This window comes from Octopus bimaculoides, chromosome 2, assembly GCF_001194135.2.
Source record: "Octopus bimaculoides isolate UCB-OBI-ISO-001 chromosome 2, ASM119413v2, whole genome shotgun sequence".
Taxonomy (NCBI): Eukaryota; Metazoa; Mollusca; class Cephalopoda; order Octopoda; family Octopodidae; genus Octopus; species Octopus bimaculoides.
The window spans coordinates 68,671,340-68,691,069 of NC_068982.1; the positions used below are offsets into that span (position 1 = coordinate 68,671,340).

General features: G+C 35.4%; 1 protein-coding gene across 1 annotated transcript in view; it reads left to right on the forward strand.

The window, feature by feature from the left end:
* LOC106879517 (serine-threonine kinase receptor-associated protein) overlaps positions 1–19,730 on the forward strand; it is a 30,867-nt gene extending 11,137 nt beyond the window's left edge. Inside the window, exons 2-7 of the mRNA XM_014929140.2 lie at positions 5,104–5,239; positions 9,980–10,134; positions 13,087–13,186; positions 14,381–14,518; positions 15,775–15,911; positions 18,794–19,730. Of these exons, the coding sequence (XP_014784626.1) occupies positions 5,104–5,239; positions 9,980–10,134; positions 13,087–13,186; positions 14,381–14,518; positions 15,775–15,911; positions 18,794–19,017 (890 nt within the window). The 3' untranslated portion in view covers positions 19,018–19,730. The remainder of the gene's footprint in view (positions 1–5,103; positions 5,240–9,979; positions 10,135–13,086; positions 13,187–14,380; positions 14,519–15,774; positions 15,912–18,793) is intronic.

Sequence of the window (19,730 nt, forward strand, 5' to 3'; positions counted from 1 at the left end):
TCCCGGTACTTGTGCCGGTGGTACGTGAAAAGACATTCGAGCGAGGTCGTTGCCAGTGCCGCTGGACTGGCTCCTGTGCAGGTGGCACGTAAAATACACCATTTTGAGCGTGGCCATTGCCAGTACCGCCTGACTGGCCTTCGTACCGGTGGCACGTAAAAGTACCCATTACACTCTAAGAGTGGTTGGCGTTAGGAAGGGCATCCAGCTGTAGAAACTCTGCCAAATCAGATTGGAGCCTGGTGTAGCCATCTGGTTCACCAGTCCTCAGTCAAATCGTCCAACCCATGCTAGCATGGAAAGCGGACGTTAAACAATGATGATGATGATACACACTCATGGTCTGATCAATAAGTATCCAGACTGTTGCCATAGTAACAAGGCTAAATCATGCAGGCAGTGAAGTTGCTTGGTACAGATTGACCTTGATCTCTGCTGTACATGCACACTAAGTTTTAACATTCTAGCTCACTTCTGCTGTTTACAGCAGTACTTGGAAGGAAGGTATGTAGCATGTGATCATCGCATTAACCATAACAGAAAGTTGAGCAGAGAATCTGCATCAAATTTTGCCAAAAGCTTGATGACACCTGCTTAGAGGCTTATGCAAAGTTTTCAAAAAGTTTTCATCGTTCTCGACACAATCAAGGAGATCTTATGCAACTAAAACCCAAGTGTCTTTTTGGTCAGCTGAAAGCAGTTTTGGCACAAACTTGATAGACATGTGTCTCATACCCAAGTCTTCAGTGATAATGGACTGAACTGAAACAACTAATTTGCACATCCTCTGATAACTCATTGTTGGTGATTCAATGTTTGCCCCTCACAGCTGCACGCACATCTGCGATGTTTTTCTCAGGTCTGCTGGTTGTGGGTCTCCAAGAATGGTCGTCAGTATCGACATTTTTTCAGCCATCTTGGAAATATCTGAACCACGTGTACACTTGTGTGCAGCTCATACACTCATACACTTTCTTCAACTTTGCATAGGCCTCTGAGCAGGTGTTGCCATGACAACTTTCTCTTGCATGGTCAATGCGATAATCACACGCTACACACCTCCCTTCCAAGCACTGCTGTAAACAGTGGAAGTGAGTTAGAATGTTAAAACTTAGTGCGCATGCACAGCAGAGTTTAAGGCAAGCTTTTGTCAAGCGGCTTCACTCTGCATGCTTTAGCTTTATTACTATAGCAACAGTGTGGATATTCATTGATTAGACCTTGTACTTGAGTGAAAAGAAGAGTGTATGCTGCATGTATACAAACAACAATTCTACATGGTATTGAGATGTGTGCCCTGAATACAGAGGACATGAAAATGCTAGAGAGGAATGAGGCTAGTGTGCTCTGCTGGATGAGTAATGTAAGTGTACATATTTGATAGAGTGCTAGTAGATTGAGAAAGAAGGCATAAGGGGAATTAGATGCAGTGTGCAAGAGAGAAGACTATGCTGGTTTGGTCATGTGATGTGGATGGATGCTAACAGCTTCTAAAGAAGTGCTCATCTCTCGAAGTGGGTGGAACTCATGGAAGAGGGAAACTCAGGAAGACTTGAGATGAGGTACTGAAGGATGACCTCAGGGCACTGAACCTTTCAGATGAGATGACAAAGGGCTGAGATACCTGGTGCCTTGCTGTACTCAAGAAGACCTGTCCTCCACAGCAGAAGTGTTAAGGCCACTCCTGAAGAGGATTGGGCTGCAAGAGTCCTGTACCAGTGTACGTGAAAAGCACTAGTGTTGGTACCATGCAAAAGCGTTTTGTGCTGGTGTCATGTTAAAAGCACCCAGCACATACTGTAAAATACTTAGCGTTAGGAAGGGCATCCAGCTATAAAAACCAAGCCAAATCAGACTGGAAACTAGTCTCTTCCTTGCCAACTCTGGTCAAACTATCTAACTCATGCCAACATTGAAAATGGATGTTAAAGGATGATGATGATGATAAAGCATAATCATTATAAGATTAAGGCAAAATTATTAGTGTATTGGGCGATATACTTTGTGTATTTACATGTGGGAAATTCCACAGAACGAAAAATAATTAAGAGCAGCTATTTAAGAAAGAAAGGATGATTTGCATTTTTATTGCATATAAATCGTATTGTTGCTTGTGCAATAAATGATAGAAAAATATACAATAACAATCCATACAATACTTAATATGCATATCATTCATTATTATTTGAGTCTATTGAAATTGTAAGATCAATATATAATTGCATACTCCTCATCATGTAATAACACTCCAGGTAGTAACAGAGGAATTCAAGACAGGCTGCCTCTAGGAGCTCCTCTACTCTGATGACCTCTAATAGCTTAGTCACTACCAGAACTAGAGAAGTTTCAGGAATGGAAGCAAGGCCTAGAATCGAAGAGCCCTAGAGTCAATCTAACAAAAACCAAAGTCTTAGTAAGTAGGAAATCCCTTCAGGTAGATGACCCTGCTCAATCTGTAGAAAAGGCATAGGTAGAATCTCCATAAGATGTACCCAGTGTAAGCTTTGGACACATAAGAGGTGCAGTAATATCAAAGGAAATTTAACTGGGAAGATAGTTTTTGTGTGTGGCAGATGTACAGGGGCAATAAACACCGATGTACAGAAAACAGATGCCTTCACATGCCAGGGGGAAAAAACTAGAAGTAGTTCATAGATTCTGTTACTTAGGTGACCAAGTCAGTAGCAGCGGTGGATTCTCTGAGAGCATAGCTGCTAGAATAAGAATAGTCTAGGCAAAGTTCAAAGAGTTCCTACTTCTGCTGGTAACAAAGGGCTTCTTGTTCAGAGTGAAAGGTAGACTGTATGATGCTTGTGTGCAAACAGCCATGCTACACAGCAGCGAAACATGGCCTTTGACTACAGAGGACATGTGTAGGCTCGAAAGGCCAGAAGCTGGTATGCTCCACTGGATGTGTAATGTCAGTGTGCATACACAACAGGGTGTAAGCACCCTGAGAGAAAAGTTGGACATAAGAAGCATCAGATGTGGTGTGCAAGAGAGACAACTGTGCTGGTATGGTCATGTGTTGCGTATGAAAGTGGACAGCTGTGTGAAGTGTCACACCTTAACAGTGGAGGGAACCTGTGGAAGAGGTAGACCCAGGAAGACATGGAATGAGGTGGTGAAGCACGACCTTCGAACATTAGGCTTCACAGAAGCAATGACTATTGATTGAGACCTTTGGCGATATGCCATGCTTGAGAAGACCCGGCAAGCCAAATGAGATCATAATTGTGGCCAGTGCCAGTGTTGCATAACTGGCTCATTTAAAAGTACCCTTCAATCGTCAGGTGATATGCTGTGCTTGAGAAAACCTGTTGAGTCAAGTGAAATTGTAGTCATGGCTGATGCCAATGCTGTTTGACTGACACACGTGCTGGTGGCATGTAAAAAGCACCATTTGAGCATGATCAATGCCAATGCCACCTGACTGGCCCCTGTGCTGGTGGCATGTACAAAGCATCCACTATACACTGGGAGTGGTTGGCATTAGGAAGGGCATCCAACCGTAGAAACCTTGCCAGATCAAATTGGAGTCTGGTGCAACCTCCTGGTTTGCCAGTCCTCAGTTAAACCATCCAACCCATGCCAGCATGGGAAGCAGATGTTAAACAATGATGATGACCTGATCATCATCATAATTGCTTTACACTATATACAATTAATGTACACAAAACAATATAGAGAATATACACAATGTTTCAATTCCATTGCAAAATTAAAAGAAAAATAATGTCCACAGCTATTTTGCTAAGTTATCTCACTTTCAGTCACAATATATGATTTTAAAATTTCTCTCTCCTATACTCTTTATATTTCTCTCCCCTCTCTTTCTCTCTCTAAAAAACTTTTTAACCATTTCTCTCTTTCTCTTCACCTCTCACTTCTATTAACCATGTGACAGTGTTGTTAATGGAAGTGACTATCTGTTATCTCACTCCCCCCTCTCTCTCTCTCTCTCTGTCATTCTCCTTCTCACTCACTACCCCTCCCCTGTCAAATAAACTAAACTTGTGAATGAATGAACAAGCAGAATTATAATATAGATTGACCTTGTCTTTTATTTTTCTGAGTCTGTTGAAATATGTACCAGTTGGATACTGGAGTTGATATGATTGTTCCCTGCCGCCAACATTTGTATTTTAAAAGGTGGGTGGATGGACAGAATCATTAGTGTTGAGAAAAATGCCTTGTTGGTTTAAGCTCATTGGGAGTGGTAATTGTCTTGTCCTAGCTCTCTGATGGACTCGTTCCCTTGGTCATAATCAATTTTGATGATTGAGGAAGAAGTGAAATGAAAGAGTGGCTGATAACAGCAACCATATCAAGACCAGAGGCCTACTGCTCAAGTAATACTGCTTGATGCATTACTTATAACATCATGGTAAAGTGAGAGAAAATTTACCTTGTTCTTGCTCTCAGAAACCCATGAGTGGAAGCTCTTTCCCCTCCAAACCAGGAATTCATTCATTCCTAAAACAAATCAGTTTTGCCAGAGATCAAATAGAACTGTGATACTGGCGACATACAAGCAATAAACTTTAGGTGTAAATAACATCAAGATTATCATCAGCGGAAGCAAAACTTTTTGAAGGATGTGTAATGTTCTTTGTTTTGTCTCATGCAAAGGATTTTAACAGGTATGTTTGGATGTACTAAATTCCAATATGAGAGGTGGTCGGAGGGTAGAGATGTGCAGTGTCTCAGCTCTACAATGGTTTCTCATTTATGTGTGAGTAAGTTGCCTGAAATGTTTCTTCCTGTACTTTTAAATAATATCTTGTTTTATTTATTGTGTGTTATTCATTTATCATACATTCTTATTTCATGAAATTTTTAATGTATCTATTATACAAAGTGGAAGTCATAGATGTCTTTATTTACATTTCTTGTGGGGTTAAAGTCAGTTATACTTCTACCTAAACGTTGGTGACATCACGTTAAAGTTAGACATTCATAATTTCCATTTTCAAGTTTTAATGTTAATTTTTTCATCGAAACTACGTACACTTGTATATTCTTCAGGTGGATACTGCATTGTTTTATTCTTGTTTTAGCCACTGTTCATTTGATGAGTTTATAATCATTATGTTTGTGCAGATGGAAAACCCATGTTACGGCAAGGAGAAACTGGAGATTGGATTGGTACTTTTGAAGGCCACAAGGGAGCGGTGTGGGGTGCTGCACTAAACAGAGAGGCTACCCGGGCTGCCACGGGAGCAGCTGACTTTACAGCGTATGTATTTATACACTTTTTACATTAAAATTTACCTACATATCAATGTATGTGTGTGTGTCATGTTTATGGTTGTGTGGATAGTGCGTTTGCTTCATAACCATGTGGTTCCAGGTTCTATCCTACTGCATGGTATTATGGGAAAGTATCTTCTACAATAGCTTTGGGACAACCAATGCATAAAAACTGTATGGAAGCTTGTGTATTTGTTTTATGTCTATTTTTTCATGCTCACATGAGTTATATGAACCTCATATTATTGAAGCTTGTTTACTAGCTGGTTACCCATCCTCTTGCTAACTAACTGTTTTTCAAGTATGTGTTGAGTGTGTGTGTGTGTGTGTGTGTGTAGTATGACTTGTTGAATGATACTTCATCAAAATGATTTTCGTTGGACCTGGAAACAACTTTTGATATAATATATTTGTAAATATATTATTTGTTAGAAAAATTTTATCAATGAAACAATTTTAAATACAGAATACTTTCTAATACAAAGTGAGTGCAGACAGCATATTTAATTGCATATACTATTTTTGGATGTTATTAGATATGGAATATTTAAAATTGTCATATAGCTTCAAGTTGGTATTCAGTTTTTGGCACTCATATTCCTGATAAATTCTTCAAATCTTCATGCAGCATCAGCTGGAGGCACAAATCAAGTGCATGAAATGATTTACTTGGAATTTTTTTTCCTTGTTCTTTTTCTGTCTTGCAAGTTAGTTAATTGGCTACCTCATTGGTGCCGATGACATGAGAAAAGCATCGAATATACTTTGTAAAATGGTTGGTGTCAGGAAGGGCACCGAGCCATAGGAAGTATGCCAAAGCTGACACTGAAGCTCTGTGCAGCTTTGGCTTGCTGGATCCTGTACCTATCCAACCCATGTTGTCATGGAAAATGGACATAAAATGATGAGTATATTCCAGATTTTCAGTGTACCTACTTTGTAGTAATAATATCTGAACTTTTACAATAACTATTCTGTCCAAAGTGGAAAAAAAAGCAACCTGCTGTATGGAAGTGATTTGAAATGCATTAAATACAGCCATTTCAAAATGAATTGTCACAGACCTGGATGAAACACCAATTCAGTGTTTACATTAATTGTAGGATTGTATCATAAGTTGCTTATATAATATAAGCTACTTGATTAGTATTGTAAATGTATGAATTCCCTTAATATGAATTAGAAAGTAGAAACTAAAAACTGTCAAGTATTGAATTGGGTTATCTACTTTTCCTGTTAGTCCCTTGTCCTAATAACAATAACTCACAACAATAAATTTATAACATCCTTCAAGAAGGCTCTCTTTTACCTTGTGAGCTACAAGACAACCCCACAAGTGCTGGTGCTGCAAAAAGGCATTCATTACACTCTATAAGAAGTTAGTAAATGAAATCAAGTATTGACAACTCGGGGTTTAAGAGGGCTCTTTAGTCTTGCTGGTGTCAAGGTAACCTTTATTGTGCTGGTGCCACAAAAAATGCATCCAGTACATTTTATAAAATAGTTGGTCTTAAGAAGGGCATTCACCTGTAGAAACAAAATCAAAATTGTGACATTGGAAATCAGATATGACCTTCTGGCTTGTTGAATCCTGTTGAACTGTCTGACCTATGCTGATATGGAAAATGGATGTAGAACAATTGTGATTATAATGTTCTATTTTCATTTTATGTTTGTAATTGGAGAATTCAGTAGTGTAGAGAACCAAAATTATATTCTGTAATTCAAGAACTTCCTTCTTCAAGTGGAAAGAGTTCTATCATATCTTAATATGACTTATTAAACAGCAATCTGTTTTAGATATTAAAATTAAATATCCCAATCTGTACCTGTTTTCTCCTTCAGCCTTTATACAACTAATTAAATTCAGTTTTTAATAATAATAATAATAATAATAATTTCAAATTTTGGAAGAAGGCCAGCAATTTTTGGGGAGGGGATAAGTTGATTACATTGATCCTCAGTATTCAACTGGTACTTATTTTATTGACTCTGGAAGGATGAAAGTCAAAGTTGACCATGTCAGAATTTGAACTGAGAACGTAACGACAGATGAAATGCTGTTAAGCATTTTGCCCAGCACAATAACGATTGTGTCAGCTCATCGCCTAATAATAATGATGTAGGATTTCTTCATAATGACTGACCATACTTTTGAAGCAAAGAAATCAGATATTATAGAGGACAAAAAGGAGAAAAAAAAAAAGGTGTAATATCATATGATAGTAGAATAGATATAGAAATTGAGAAATATCAGGATCTAATCAGAGATTGTGAAAGATTAAGATGATGAATATTCCTGTGGTAGTTGGTGCATTTGGCACAACACTTTAACTGCTACTTTGGAGATTAAAGGATATTAGAAGTGAAATTTACATTGTTGACTTGCAGAAAAGTGACATTCTGTGTTCTACAAGAATCCTAAGAATGATTCTTGAGATTTGAAGGAAGTTATAGCCAGACCTCAAGATATCATCTAATTAAATTAACTTTAACAATAATAATCCTTTCTACTATAGGCAGAAGGCCTGAGATTTTGGGGGTGGGGTTAGTTGATTACATTGACCTCAGTACATGACTGGTACTTATTTCATCAATGTTGAAAGGATGAAAGGCATAGTCAACCTCAGCAGGTCTTGAACTTAGAACATAAAGCTGAACAAAATTCCACTAAGCATTTTGTCTGGTGTTCTAACAATTCTGCCAGCTTGATGCCTTATAATAATAATAATAATAATAATAATAATAATAATAATAATAATAATAATAATAATCTCTATATATAAAAGTGAAATGGCTGAAAGTTGTATGCTTGTGTGTCTCATTTAGTAGTTATGCAGGGTTCAATGGCAGTAGGCGTGCTTGGATTGCGGCAAAAATTTACAGAGACATGTAAAATGAGGCGAGGAAGCGACTGAACTAGGTTAGAAATCTCCATCTCAAAAGCTGTGGTTACTAGGACAACAAAACCCAGACTTTGACAAGTGTTTGTCATTTCTCTCTTTTGGATATCACCCTGTCTTCCTCAATTTCTCTCTTTCCTCCCTTCCCTCCACTCTCTTTCCCTCTCCACCTTCGCTGTTTTTCTGTCACTCTTTCTCCCACTGCCTCTCTCTGTGTACGTTTGTCTGTATCTATAGAGAGAAAGTGTTGACAGCCCCAAAAGTTTAAATATTCTCGCCACAGGTCTTTTACAATGGTGAATTATTATTGCTCACCACCACCACCACCACACAATCCTCCTGCCACAGGTCTTTTAGAATGGTGAATTATTATCGCCCACCACCACCACCGCACAATCATGATAACAGATATTATTAATCAGATATTTATTGTGCTAATATTTTTTCTATATCTGTGTGTGTGTGTGTGTGTCTCTATTCTAGACGCCTAGTTTAGAATAGAGACAGCTGATGAAGGAAAAAGTTCCATAAGTGGCTCGTCTGTTTTCCTATGTGTTCGTTATGTTGTCTGTAAACAAAGTCCGTTTTTGTGCTTTTGTTCCTGTTCCTTTTCCTGACGTCCTGTATCCGGATATGCATCTATATATACATGTAGATGTAGGTATGTACATATATGTATATATACATGCATATGCTCATATATCGTTTGTATTATATATATATATAATTCATTTATATATAATTTACATATATATAATGTGTGTATATATATATATATATATATATATATATATATATATATATATATATATAATGTGTGCATATGTGGTTGGATTGAGCTGAAAATATGCACACCTATGTCTAAAGTGCTGGCGAGTTTGCATGGCAACTTTGAGTTTGCTCAATTGAATGACGTGGCCTCTAGGGCAAAATGCCTCATCTTTTAAAATGTGGCCCAAGTAGACCTGAATGAAATCAAGTTATAATACCGAAACAAATAAAACAATAATAGACTATTTTAATCCCAAGCAAGGCCAGGTTTCTCTGCTAGTAATAATAATGATATTAATAACAACCTAATGTTGCAGTTGTCTTAGATAATATTAGGAATGATCCAGAACATTAAAGTGAAAAACAAGTTTCCTGGCTTTTTGAATTCTACCAAACAAGAGATTGCAATATTGTAATTAACTTATCTCTAGTACCCAAAGAATTTTACAAGAAATAAGTAAACAAAATTATATCAAAATAGATGCGCATATATTTTCATGCATTCACATCACTTTTTGCAAAATGTCATTCATATACAAAGGAATAATTTTAAATCAAAGATCTTTGTTTTTATTGCCTATATTTTTATGTTTGTGTTTTTAAGATATATAAGAAAGTGTTTATGTATGTGTCAGCTTTGGTGTGATATGATCCCCTGTTTTGGGAAGAGGCTTGTAAACCAAGATATTGTCTCCTCTCTTTACAGTTCTGAGACACACAAGTATACAGAAGTTCATTCATTTATTTTATTTCTGTTTTTTCTGTTAGCCTAGGTTGAACAGCTACATATTACTGAAGTATCATTTTATAGCCATGTTGCCCAGTTGTAGAACATTGCCTCAGTGATAGATATTCATCCAACGTGTGACAGCATGGTAAAACAAGCTTATGTTTGTGTGTGTGAGTCTATATGTGTATCTGACCACTATCTAGCTGACTGCCTGTCTGTCTGTTTATCTATTTATCAGTTGATTGTTATATATTTTAAGTATAAATGAAATACTTTTACATTAACTAACGGATAGTATTTTTGTTTTTCTTTTTATCTTCAGGAAAATCTGGGATGCTGTTAGTGGAGATGAACTACACACATTCTCCCATAAACATATCGTTAAGTCAGTAGATTTTTCTCGTGACAGCAAACTGCTGCTTACTGCTAGTCAAGAAAAAAAGCTAAAAATATTTGATTTGGAAAAGCATGAAGCAGGTTTGTATGGAAACTTATGTTTTATTAAGTATTAAAACTAATGACTGAATTAGTAAAACTAAACATTAAGTTGCCACCATTATCATCATAATAGTTCTCATGGACTTCACTTCTATTACAGTTGTTTTGGGGATTCCATGTTCTTCCTTCTCCTACTGCTTGGTGATGAGGTTTGCTTCCTTTACCAGGTTTCTAGTTATAGCTACATGTATGTTACCAGGTTTGTAGTTATAGCTACATGTATATACACCATATGTATCTTTCCAAGATATATATGGTGTATTTATTAATGATATAAATATTTGAAAAAGAGACTTTAAGTAATGCAGATGAAAATTTAGGTAAACCAGATACAAAAGCGAAGTAGAATCACCTTAAATATTTTATATGAATTCTTGTGTTGAAACAAATTTTATTGTGTCTAGGGAGAGTCATTATACCAATATCATCAACACAGGCACAGGTTCAATTCTACTCCTTTATTAATAGTCAGTAGGTTAAATATCCAACTAACTAATCAATTGCTTGTTTAACTTTGGTCAAACAGTAAGCCATTTGTTTGTTTGCTTTTATTTGATTTTTTTTTTGTCAAAGCTCTTTTGTTGCTATTTGCAACTTTTTCAATGACTTTTCTCTTAGTTTGTTACAGAGACCACGTTTTGTCTGTCTGAGATCTTGTGTGCTTGCATATGTATGTACGCATGTATGTATTCTTCTACATGTGTGTATTCCTATGTCTGTGTACGTGCTTGTGTGTGTACTTCTGCTTCTGTGTGCTTGCATGCGCATGTGAGTTTGTGTTTTTACACCTGTTGTATATGTATGTGCCTATATATGTTTGTGTGCGTATGCGTGATATGTGTGTGTGTGCATATATGTGGTGTGTGTGTCTGCATGTGTGTGTGCCCATGTGCTTTATGTATGCTTCAGTGTGTGTATGGTTATGTGTTTCTGTCTCCTTGCATGTGTGTGTGTATGTGCATATCTACCTACCTACCAATCTATTTACTTGCCTATCTCCCCACCTATCTACCAACCTACATAATTAACTAAGTAACTAACCACTTGACACCTATCTACTTACCTATCTACCTATTTACCTATTCGACTGCCAACTTACAAACGTACCTATGTATGCACACTGCATGAGTGGTATCTGTGGCATTGAGGTATCTCTATCTCTTACATTTATTTCCTATTTAGTATTGGTAATGTTTCATTTATGAGGATGTCCTATTGTATTTGTCTAAGTAGTGGGTCTTTTGGGTGTTTGGACAAAATGTAGGTGTCTTCCCCATTCAGACCATGGTTGTCTAGGTAATTACTGTCTTGAGTTAGTTTTAGGAGGACGCCCAGTTCCCTTGTGTTAACTGCGTGGAACTCTACTGCACTCTCACAGATAATTACAATGCATTTTTCCTCAACGAAGTCTATGTCAATAGACAGTTTGAAACCACATCCATACTGCCTACTACACAACTTGTGAGGTCGTTGGAGTGGTTACAGTTACTAATCCTATTAGTTAGTTGGATATTTAGCCAATTGACTTATAATAAAGGAGTGGAATTGAACCAGTGCATGTGTTAATAATATTGGCATAGTGACTTTCCCTAGACACAATAAAATTTAAGGCGATATCAATAGATAAAAAGAAAGACAGAATTGTTTCAAGCATCTATTATACTTAGGGAAAGATTCCCCTTTTCAAATGTAAGAAAGTAATTCAAATGTTTGGAGAAAAAGTGTTATCAACAGGACATTCTGGGATGTTCTTATTTGTTGCTGTTCGTGTATAAATTCTGTATATGTATGGTGAATCTAGAGTTCTCAGTTTATTTGTTAGACAACTGTCCTCCAAACCATTAGCAGTTGTAGTTTGTAAGTGAAGGAATATGTTTTTGTGCTAGTAAGAATTACCATCATTTGTCACAGGTCAGTCATATTTACTGCAATAAAACTATAGCATTCAGGCAAATCAAAATTAGTTTCATTCATTTTATTTTTAATGTGTGCATTGGTTAAATAGTTTTGCAGTATATCTTTCTATGAATACCAATCCAATGCTTATGTCTTCACATGTACTCCATCTCACTCATACATTAATTCATGCATTTTCTCACTCAGTTCATCTTCTGTTCCTTACATTATTTAATATAATTATTAAGGAAGATGTCACTTTTGTAGATATTTGCCAATGTTTTGATGTTCATTTGTTAACTTAGTTCATTTGTATCTAGTCTTGCAAGTTTATTCAGTTCATTCATCAAGCTGTATTCAATTGGCTTCTCTCCAGTCACTGCAAATACTTCTTATTGCATATTTCACTGCCATATGTTTGTAATACAACTAAAGTAGTTGGAATTTATTTGAACTGATTTGTTTATAAATTGAAAAATAAGATTGCTGGGTATTTCATTTTTGTATTTGGTTTGCAAGATTCTTTATGTGAATTTGTGTGTTGAAGCATATTTTATCGTCTGGAGAGAGTCATTCTGTTTTAATGCCTTAGTAATTAACACACTCTGTGGTTCGATTTCTACTCATTTACTTTTTTTTTTCCTAAAATTTTCGTTGCTTCTTGTAATTTCTTCAATAGTCATTGAGTAAGGAAAGAAAGAAAGTTTGAATTTGTAAAATAATGTAGCTAAAGCCAGTAAGTTTTACACCCTTGATTTATTACTTCACTGTATATTTTATATTGAAAGAGTCTTTCTAGTTAAATAACGATAAATTTTCTCGGTTGTTTTTTGAGTTGTTCATAATATATAATTGTAAAAGAGCCTTCATTGTAAATCTGTTCAGTGTGTTTTCATTGCTACTTTTAACAATGCTCTAGGCACTTCATTCTTTTCGAACATTTCCATTAAATTTCTTTTAATGAGACAGTTTTAACTCTTCATTCTCATAGAAGTAAGTTACTAATTATTCTTCCATGCAATGTTTTTATTTCAGAACCCAAGGTATTTGCTGGTCACAAAGACACGCTTAAATGTGCTATCTTCACTAAAGATGCACAGCAAATAATTAGTGCATCAGATGATAAAACAGTTCGGTTTGTATTATTTTCTATTTTTAAATTGTTTGCCTCTTATTAAGATTATTTCTGTTAGCTTTTCTTGTCTATGTATTAACATTTTTATCATTTTTTTTTTCATTTGGTGGCTTTTTTACAGACTTTTTTTACAATTACCTTTAACTCCAGAATTAGTACACCTGTCCTCATTATCAGTGAGTCATTCATCACTGATCCAGGATAACATGGTATAGTAATTGTGAACCATTTTATGCTTATCTAATAACATGGGCTGGTGATCAGTTGCATATTCTGCTTGGACTGCAAAAGTACCCCCCAGCATCTACAGTGTTCAGTACAACTTGTTGATTCATTTAACACTGTTCATTGGAACCAAACACACTTGATAATCAAGGATAGATATACTAGTTAAATTCATTTAAATTAGCAAATAAGTCTGTGATGAGGTGGGGTTATCCACCAGGTTAGTTATAGTGGTATAATTAGAATAATTAAAGTTTAAGAGAGAACCAAGAAGCCTGAGCTGCTTTGGATCATGGGAAGTTGTGTGACACCTGATGGCTTCATTATCAGTTAATGCCTGCTTTCCATGCTGGCCAAAGGTTTCTAATGATATAAATGAAGAAAAATACTTTTAACCAGGAATTGCTGTTCCAGCATGGCCCCAGCCTTCATATGGCTGAAATAGAGGTATTATTCTGACTTCATAGTAGTCTGTCACAAGCCTCGTGACTCATGAGGCTAGAGCATAACTTGGTTCCCATGGCATATGAATGACATAGATTACAACGCACCCCGCTGTCGGTCCATCACAGCATTATGTTTCCAACTATTGCTGGTACCCATTTACAGCTGAGTGAACTGGAGCAATGTGAAATAAAATGTTTTGCTCAAGAACATAATGCAGTTTGGGAAGTCATACCATGATCTTAAGATTCAAAGTAAACACCTTACCTACTAGGCTATGTGCCTTCACTTCATAATATATTGGCTAGTATTAAGTTAAGTATATGGCAATAACAAGTTTCCTTCAATATTTCCCACCAAAAGTTTTTTTTTTATAGAAACCTCTAATATTTTTTAGTGTAGAAAATAAATGCAAAAAAAAAAAATAATAATTGCAACTTGTTTTAGTATTTTAATTCAAATCTAAGGTTATTTTAGGCAAAAATATCCTTCTGTTTGTTTTTACAATTTTAAATTCTGTTTCAGTGTCTGGGATGTGAATAATGAAAATGAAATAAAGCAATTGGAGTTTGCAAATCCTCCCAACGGCTTAGAACTCTCTAGGGATGGCTCTGTTTTAGTAGTCACCAGTGGATGTGTTACAAGTTTCTGGGATACTGGATCGTGAGTTGGCTCTTATTGAAATTTTTTTTGTCTTTTTATTATAGTGATTTTACAGGTGAAGACATAGATTAAGAGTAGCTTATTTAGTAAAGGGCCTTTTCAGCACACTAACATAAGTTTAAAATTTGATTTTCAAAATTTATCAACTCTATTATTTATATTGGTTGATACAGGCACAGCTGCGATTATAGATGTAGGAATGGCTGAGTGGTCGAGAAGCTTGCTTCTCACACTTGTAATGCATAGTACACACTTGTAATACATAGTACACACTTGTAATGCATAGTACACACTTGTAATGTATAGTACACACTTGTAATACATAGTACACACTTGTAATGCATATGGTGGTATGATGGATGACAGTTGGGTAAAGAAGTACTCAGAAATTCAGGTGGAAGGTGGAGGGGAACCTATTGAGAAAGGTTAGGAAGACATGGGAAAATGTGACTAAGGCTGATCTGAAGAGGCTGAATCTCAGAAAGGAGATGGTAAAGGACTGTAACAAGTGGTGAGATATGCTGGAGACAATTTATCCAAACCATCTAAGCATGGAATAAGATATAAAAATGATGACAATGTTGATGACTATTTTATTTTTCTCCTCCCTCACTTCTCTCTCCTGCTGAGGTAACCACATATCCCTCTACATGTTTCTGCTCCTCTATCAAACTTTAACCTCTCTTCACATGGCATAAAGCTACCTCCCTCAATACTAGTCACCTACTGCTCAGTTGCAAGGTGGTCTTGTCTTGCAAGTTACTTGGTTGACCTCACTAGTGCTAGTGCCATCTCAAAAGCACTCAGTACACTCTTTAAAGTGGTTGGCATTAGGAAGAACATCCATCCATTGTAAGTGTGCCAAAGCAGACATTGGAGCTTGGCACAGTCCTCTGGTTTATCAGCTCCTATTAAATTGTTTAACCCATGCCAGCATGAAAAACAAATGTTAAAATGATAGTGATGATGATGAAAGAATTTATTTCATTTCAACATTAGTTATACGTTAAACAAATTTAAGAAAAATATTATTACTGTGAAAGAAAATAGTGTTTAGGATTACCCTATGAATCTATCACCTTATATTGTGTTGGTGTGTTGCTGATAAGCATCATTAATGAACAAATTATTGTACATTTAGAAGAAATATTCACTTTTCCATTCCTGTTTATTGTATATGTATATTTCCCTTTCCATTGTTTGCTCATGAAATTTTATTTTTTTGACAATTTATATATGGATTTATTCATTTTTAGATTTGAGAAAATAAAAGAATTTGAGGCTCCAACACAGTTGTATTCTGCTTCACTCCATCACCAAAAAGATGTGTTTGTGTGTGGTGGTGAAGATTTTAAAATGTACAAGTATGATTATGAGTCCGGAGCAGAAATTGGTGAGTGTCATTTCTAACCTATAAAAAATATTCTCTAAATGTGTCGAGCGTTTTATCTAAATTTGGGAACAAATAGGTTGCTAAATTGAAAGCCATTCTCCTTTAGTTATTGAATGCAGAAACAGCATTCAATCTTTTTGTAAGAAAATTTCACTGAAATACACTGCCTTTATTTCAATAAATTTTGAAAATAATGAACAATTTAGTAAAATAACTGGTGTTGAGAACATAAATAAAAATGAAGTCTTGATGGAAGATTTTAATTTAAGTCACTTTAAAGCAGGAAGTTTATGTCATAGAACCAAAGGTGATTTCAAGTGGGTTAGTATCAAAAGGGTTAAATATTTTCTTATCTAACCTGGTAGTGTTCTGCAAGATTATAGATTTGTTGTTGCTGGCTTATAGTTTCCTTTTTAAATATTTGGATAAATTGAGTTTGACATTTTTACAGACCAAGGAAATTGGTGTAGTTGGGAGAAAACTACAGTTTCTGGTATCTTGTTTGATTTTCATTATTTCAAGGTATAAATCTACCTGAGTTGATTTTTGCTTTCTTCTTTAACTTGTTTCAATGAAACAAATACCAGTCATATAATGAAGTTGATTTAATTGATTTTACTTTCTCTATTGCATAAATATCTTAACCAAATTAAAAGAAATTGTATTTAAGATTTTGATTTAGTGTAACCCTAACCCCTTTCTTGTGTGAAGGCAGATCAAATTTTAACATCTTAATTCTGTGTTGAAATGGGTTCAGTAAATTTGCAGTAGCTTTGCATGCATCTCATCTGAATTTCTTGCCAGCTTTTGCCTTCATGTATTTATTATCCCAAGTTTTTAATCTATCTCTAGACCGTGCTATTGTACATACACCAAAACTTAAGATGAAGTCTCTGTAAAGTTTGGTTCTTTGTATCAAGCTTGTCATATTTCCTCTCCAAAAAATTATAATCTTCATTTTTATATGTCTCTTATTCATTCTTGTATAGAATACTGAATATTGTTGTCATATTTGGGTTAGAACTTCTGTTGGTATTCTGTCTCTCTTTTCTGAATTCAAAAGTGAGTTTCTAACACTGTTGGTCTTATTTTGGCAGCTAAATTTCATCTCTCTTGTTGCTGGGAAATTGCTGTTTTATTCTATAAATACTTCTACATTTGTTGTTTTGCTAAATTTTCTTTCTTGTTCTTTCTTACAGTTACTAATCAAATGACTTATCTTTCTATGAATTCTCATCCTTTCACTGTGGTTGTATACCACCCTTCTTATAAGTAGTGTTTCTAATCTTGTGTCTTTTCTAAAAAAAAAAAAAATTCAATTAAAAATATAATTCAGCCAGAAAGAAACAAAACAAAAAAACATTAAAGTTTACTGATGAGATGGCACAGGATAAGATAGTCATCCTAGTAACATAATTAGAAAGAAGAGGAAGAAGTTGAGCTGTGTTTTCTCCCTAACTCTTTCTCAACAGATATATAACTGATTTTAGTAACTGCAACATTATGTAAAAATAAAAGCTGTTATGATAAGATGCAAAATGAAGTCAATCATATACTTATTTCTTAGCTAGTTCAATCTACCAGTTATCTTTCATTGTTTTCTTGCAACAGTCATCCCTTGACACAATCGCAAACATTTTAGAAAAGCCAATTTTTTACATCACTAGCCTATAGCTTCAGGCTACTACACTACTTACAAAAAATAAAATTAAAGATACATGGTGGCTTCCCACAACTACTAATGGCAACAGAAAAGCTTTTGATTCTATTTCATGCTATGCATTTACAAAAAAAAAAAAAAAAAAAAAAAGAAGCTCAACACCTTAGGAAACAACTTAAAACACTGGCTAGTAAATGTAGTGTATAAAAGGGCTTTTTCAGAATTTGAAATTTCCTGAATGGAGTACCATTGGGATCTGTCCTCTCACTGTCTCTTTTCAACATGGACTTACATGACCTTCCAGCACTGTAATTCTAAGCATGGCTGGAGGACTACTATTATACCACATCGATTCACATAAAAAATTTAGGTCCAAAATCAGTGGATGTAAAATATCTATTCACTAGTCCCAACTTGCGTTGGGATGCACAGTACTGATAATGAGTGCAGAACAACAGCTGTTGCATTTTTATTGGGTCCCCTTCTGTTGTGACCACCCACCAAAATCTGCAGGTGTAGAGAAATATACTGGACAGTGGAGAGAGTGCAACACATCTTCATTACTGCAGCATACTCCATACAATTTATTACTGCATGGTATATTTATAAAACAGATTTATGGGTCACTCCAAGTTTAACTGAGTGTTTGTATGCCATAGGGTTGCTCAATCAGAACTGGTTTTTGTTTTACTCATTACCAGAAAATGAATATAAATAATAAAAATTTTCACGTATTAGACACATTTAACTAAGGGCATTTGAGATGACCAGTTACAAGGGAGTGATGAATATGAGTTGGATGGCCTCTAGGATGAATGATTTAGTTCTAGAAGAGGTGGGAACAGAATAAAAGTGGTTAACTATGGTCAGGCAGTGAGGATTGTAATATTTTTGCCACATTATCAGACCTCAGGATCTTTGTACCTACATCCTCATAGGTTGGGAAGATGAAGTGATGACATGAAGACTGGGTACAGGAGACTAGTCATGTGTATGACTGCAACACAAGTTTGAGACAAGGAGTGGTGGTTGCGTCTGAGATCCCAACACTCAGCCATGAGGATGGTTGTATTTGTTCGTTCATTATCTAATTATAAAATAATTAAAAACACTGACTCTCTGTCATCACAATTTCAGTATTCTATTGTTCATGTTGCTATCCATCTTTTTTTTTTTGACAATGTAGTTTTATTTATTGTATTTTTTCTTTATTCTTTTGCAGAGTCCTTCAAGGGTCATTTTGGCCCTGTACATTGTGTCCGGTTTTCTCCTGATGGGGAGCTTTATGCCAGTGGTAGTGAAGATGGTACTTTACGCCTGTGGCAAACAACTGTAGGCAAGACATATGGTCTTTGGAAGTGTGTCTTGGCAGATGAGACTAGCACACCAACTACAGATACAGTGCCACAGTCTGCGCCGCAACAAGCAGTCAAAGCTGAGGCTTAGTCTGTTTGTTGCTCCCTCTTCACTCTGACAGCTCCAACTTTCTCTCCTTAAATTTCTTCCCAATTCCCGACATTTAATTCCTTCCTCCTTTGCAAGCGATTTCTTCATCAATGCTTTTACTGTTGGTCCTCCTAATATTACACTTTAATTCAAAATAATCAAATTGATAGAAGATCCTCTCTGATATTTTTTTTTTTTTTTAATGTGGTATCATAATTACATGCGTACACACACATAGACACTCATATAAAAAAAACAAAAAACAAACAAACAACAGCTATTACAATTAAAGGAAACTGTTCTATACTTTCACTTTTAGTTTTCTCTGCTGTGAGAAAGTAGTGTTATATCATGTCTGAGAAAGCAAGAACTGGTCTCATTAATTTGGCTATTGCCCACCTGAAACTAGTTGTCCATTTTGTTGACCAGTCTCATTATGAACACTGCTGTGAAAGGGGATCACTCATTATTTCAGACAGCTGCTTCTTCATGAAGCAATGAATATAATATTTAAATATATATATAAAAAAAAAAAATACTTCTGGAAAAATATCCCATGGAACCTTAAAAAAAAAAAAGGTCACTAACTCTTTAATAAAAGCAACCATATCCAAAAACTAAAAAAAAAAGAAGATCCACAAATGTAAGAAAAAAAAGAAATGAAAATAAATTTTAAAAAAATACAATAAAAAATGTTCTGGAAAAAAATATCT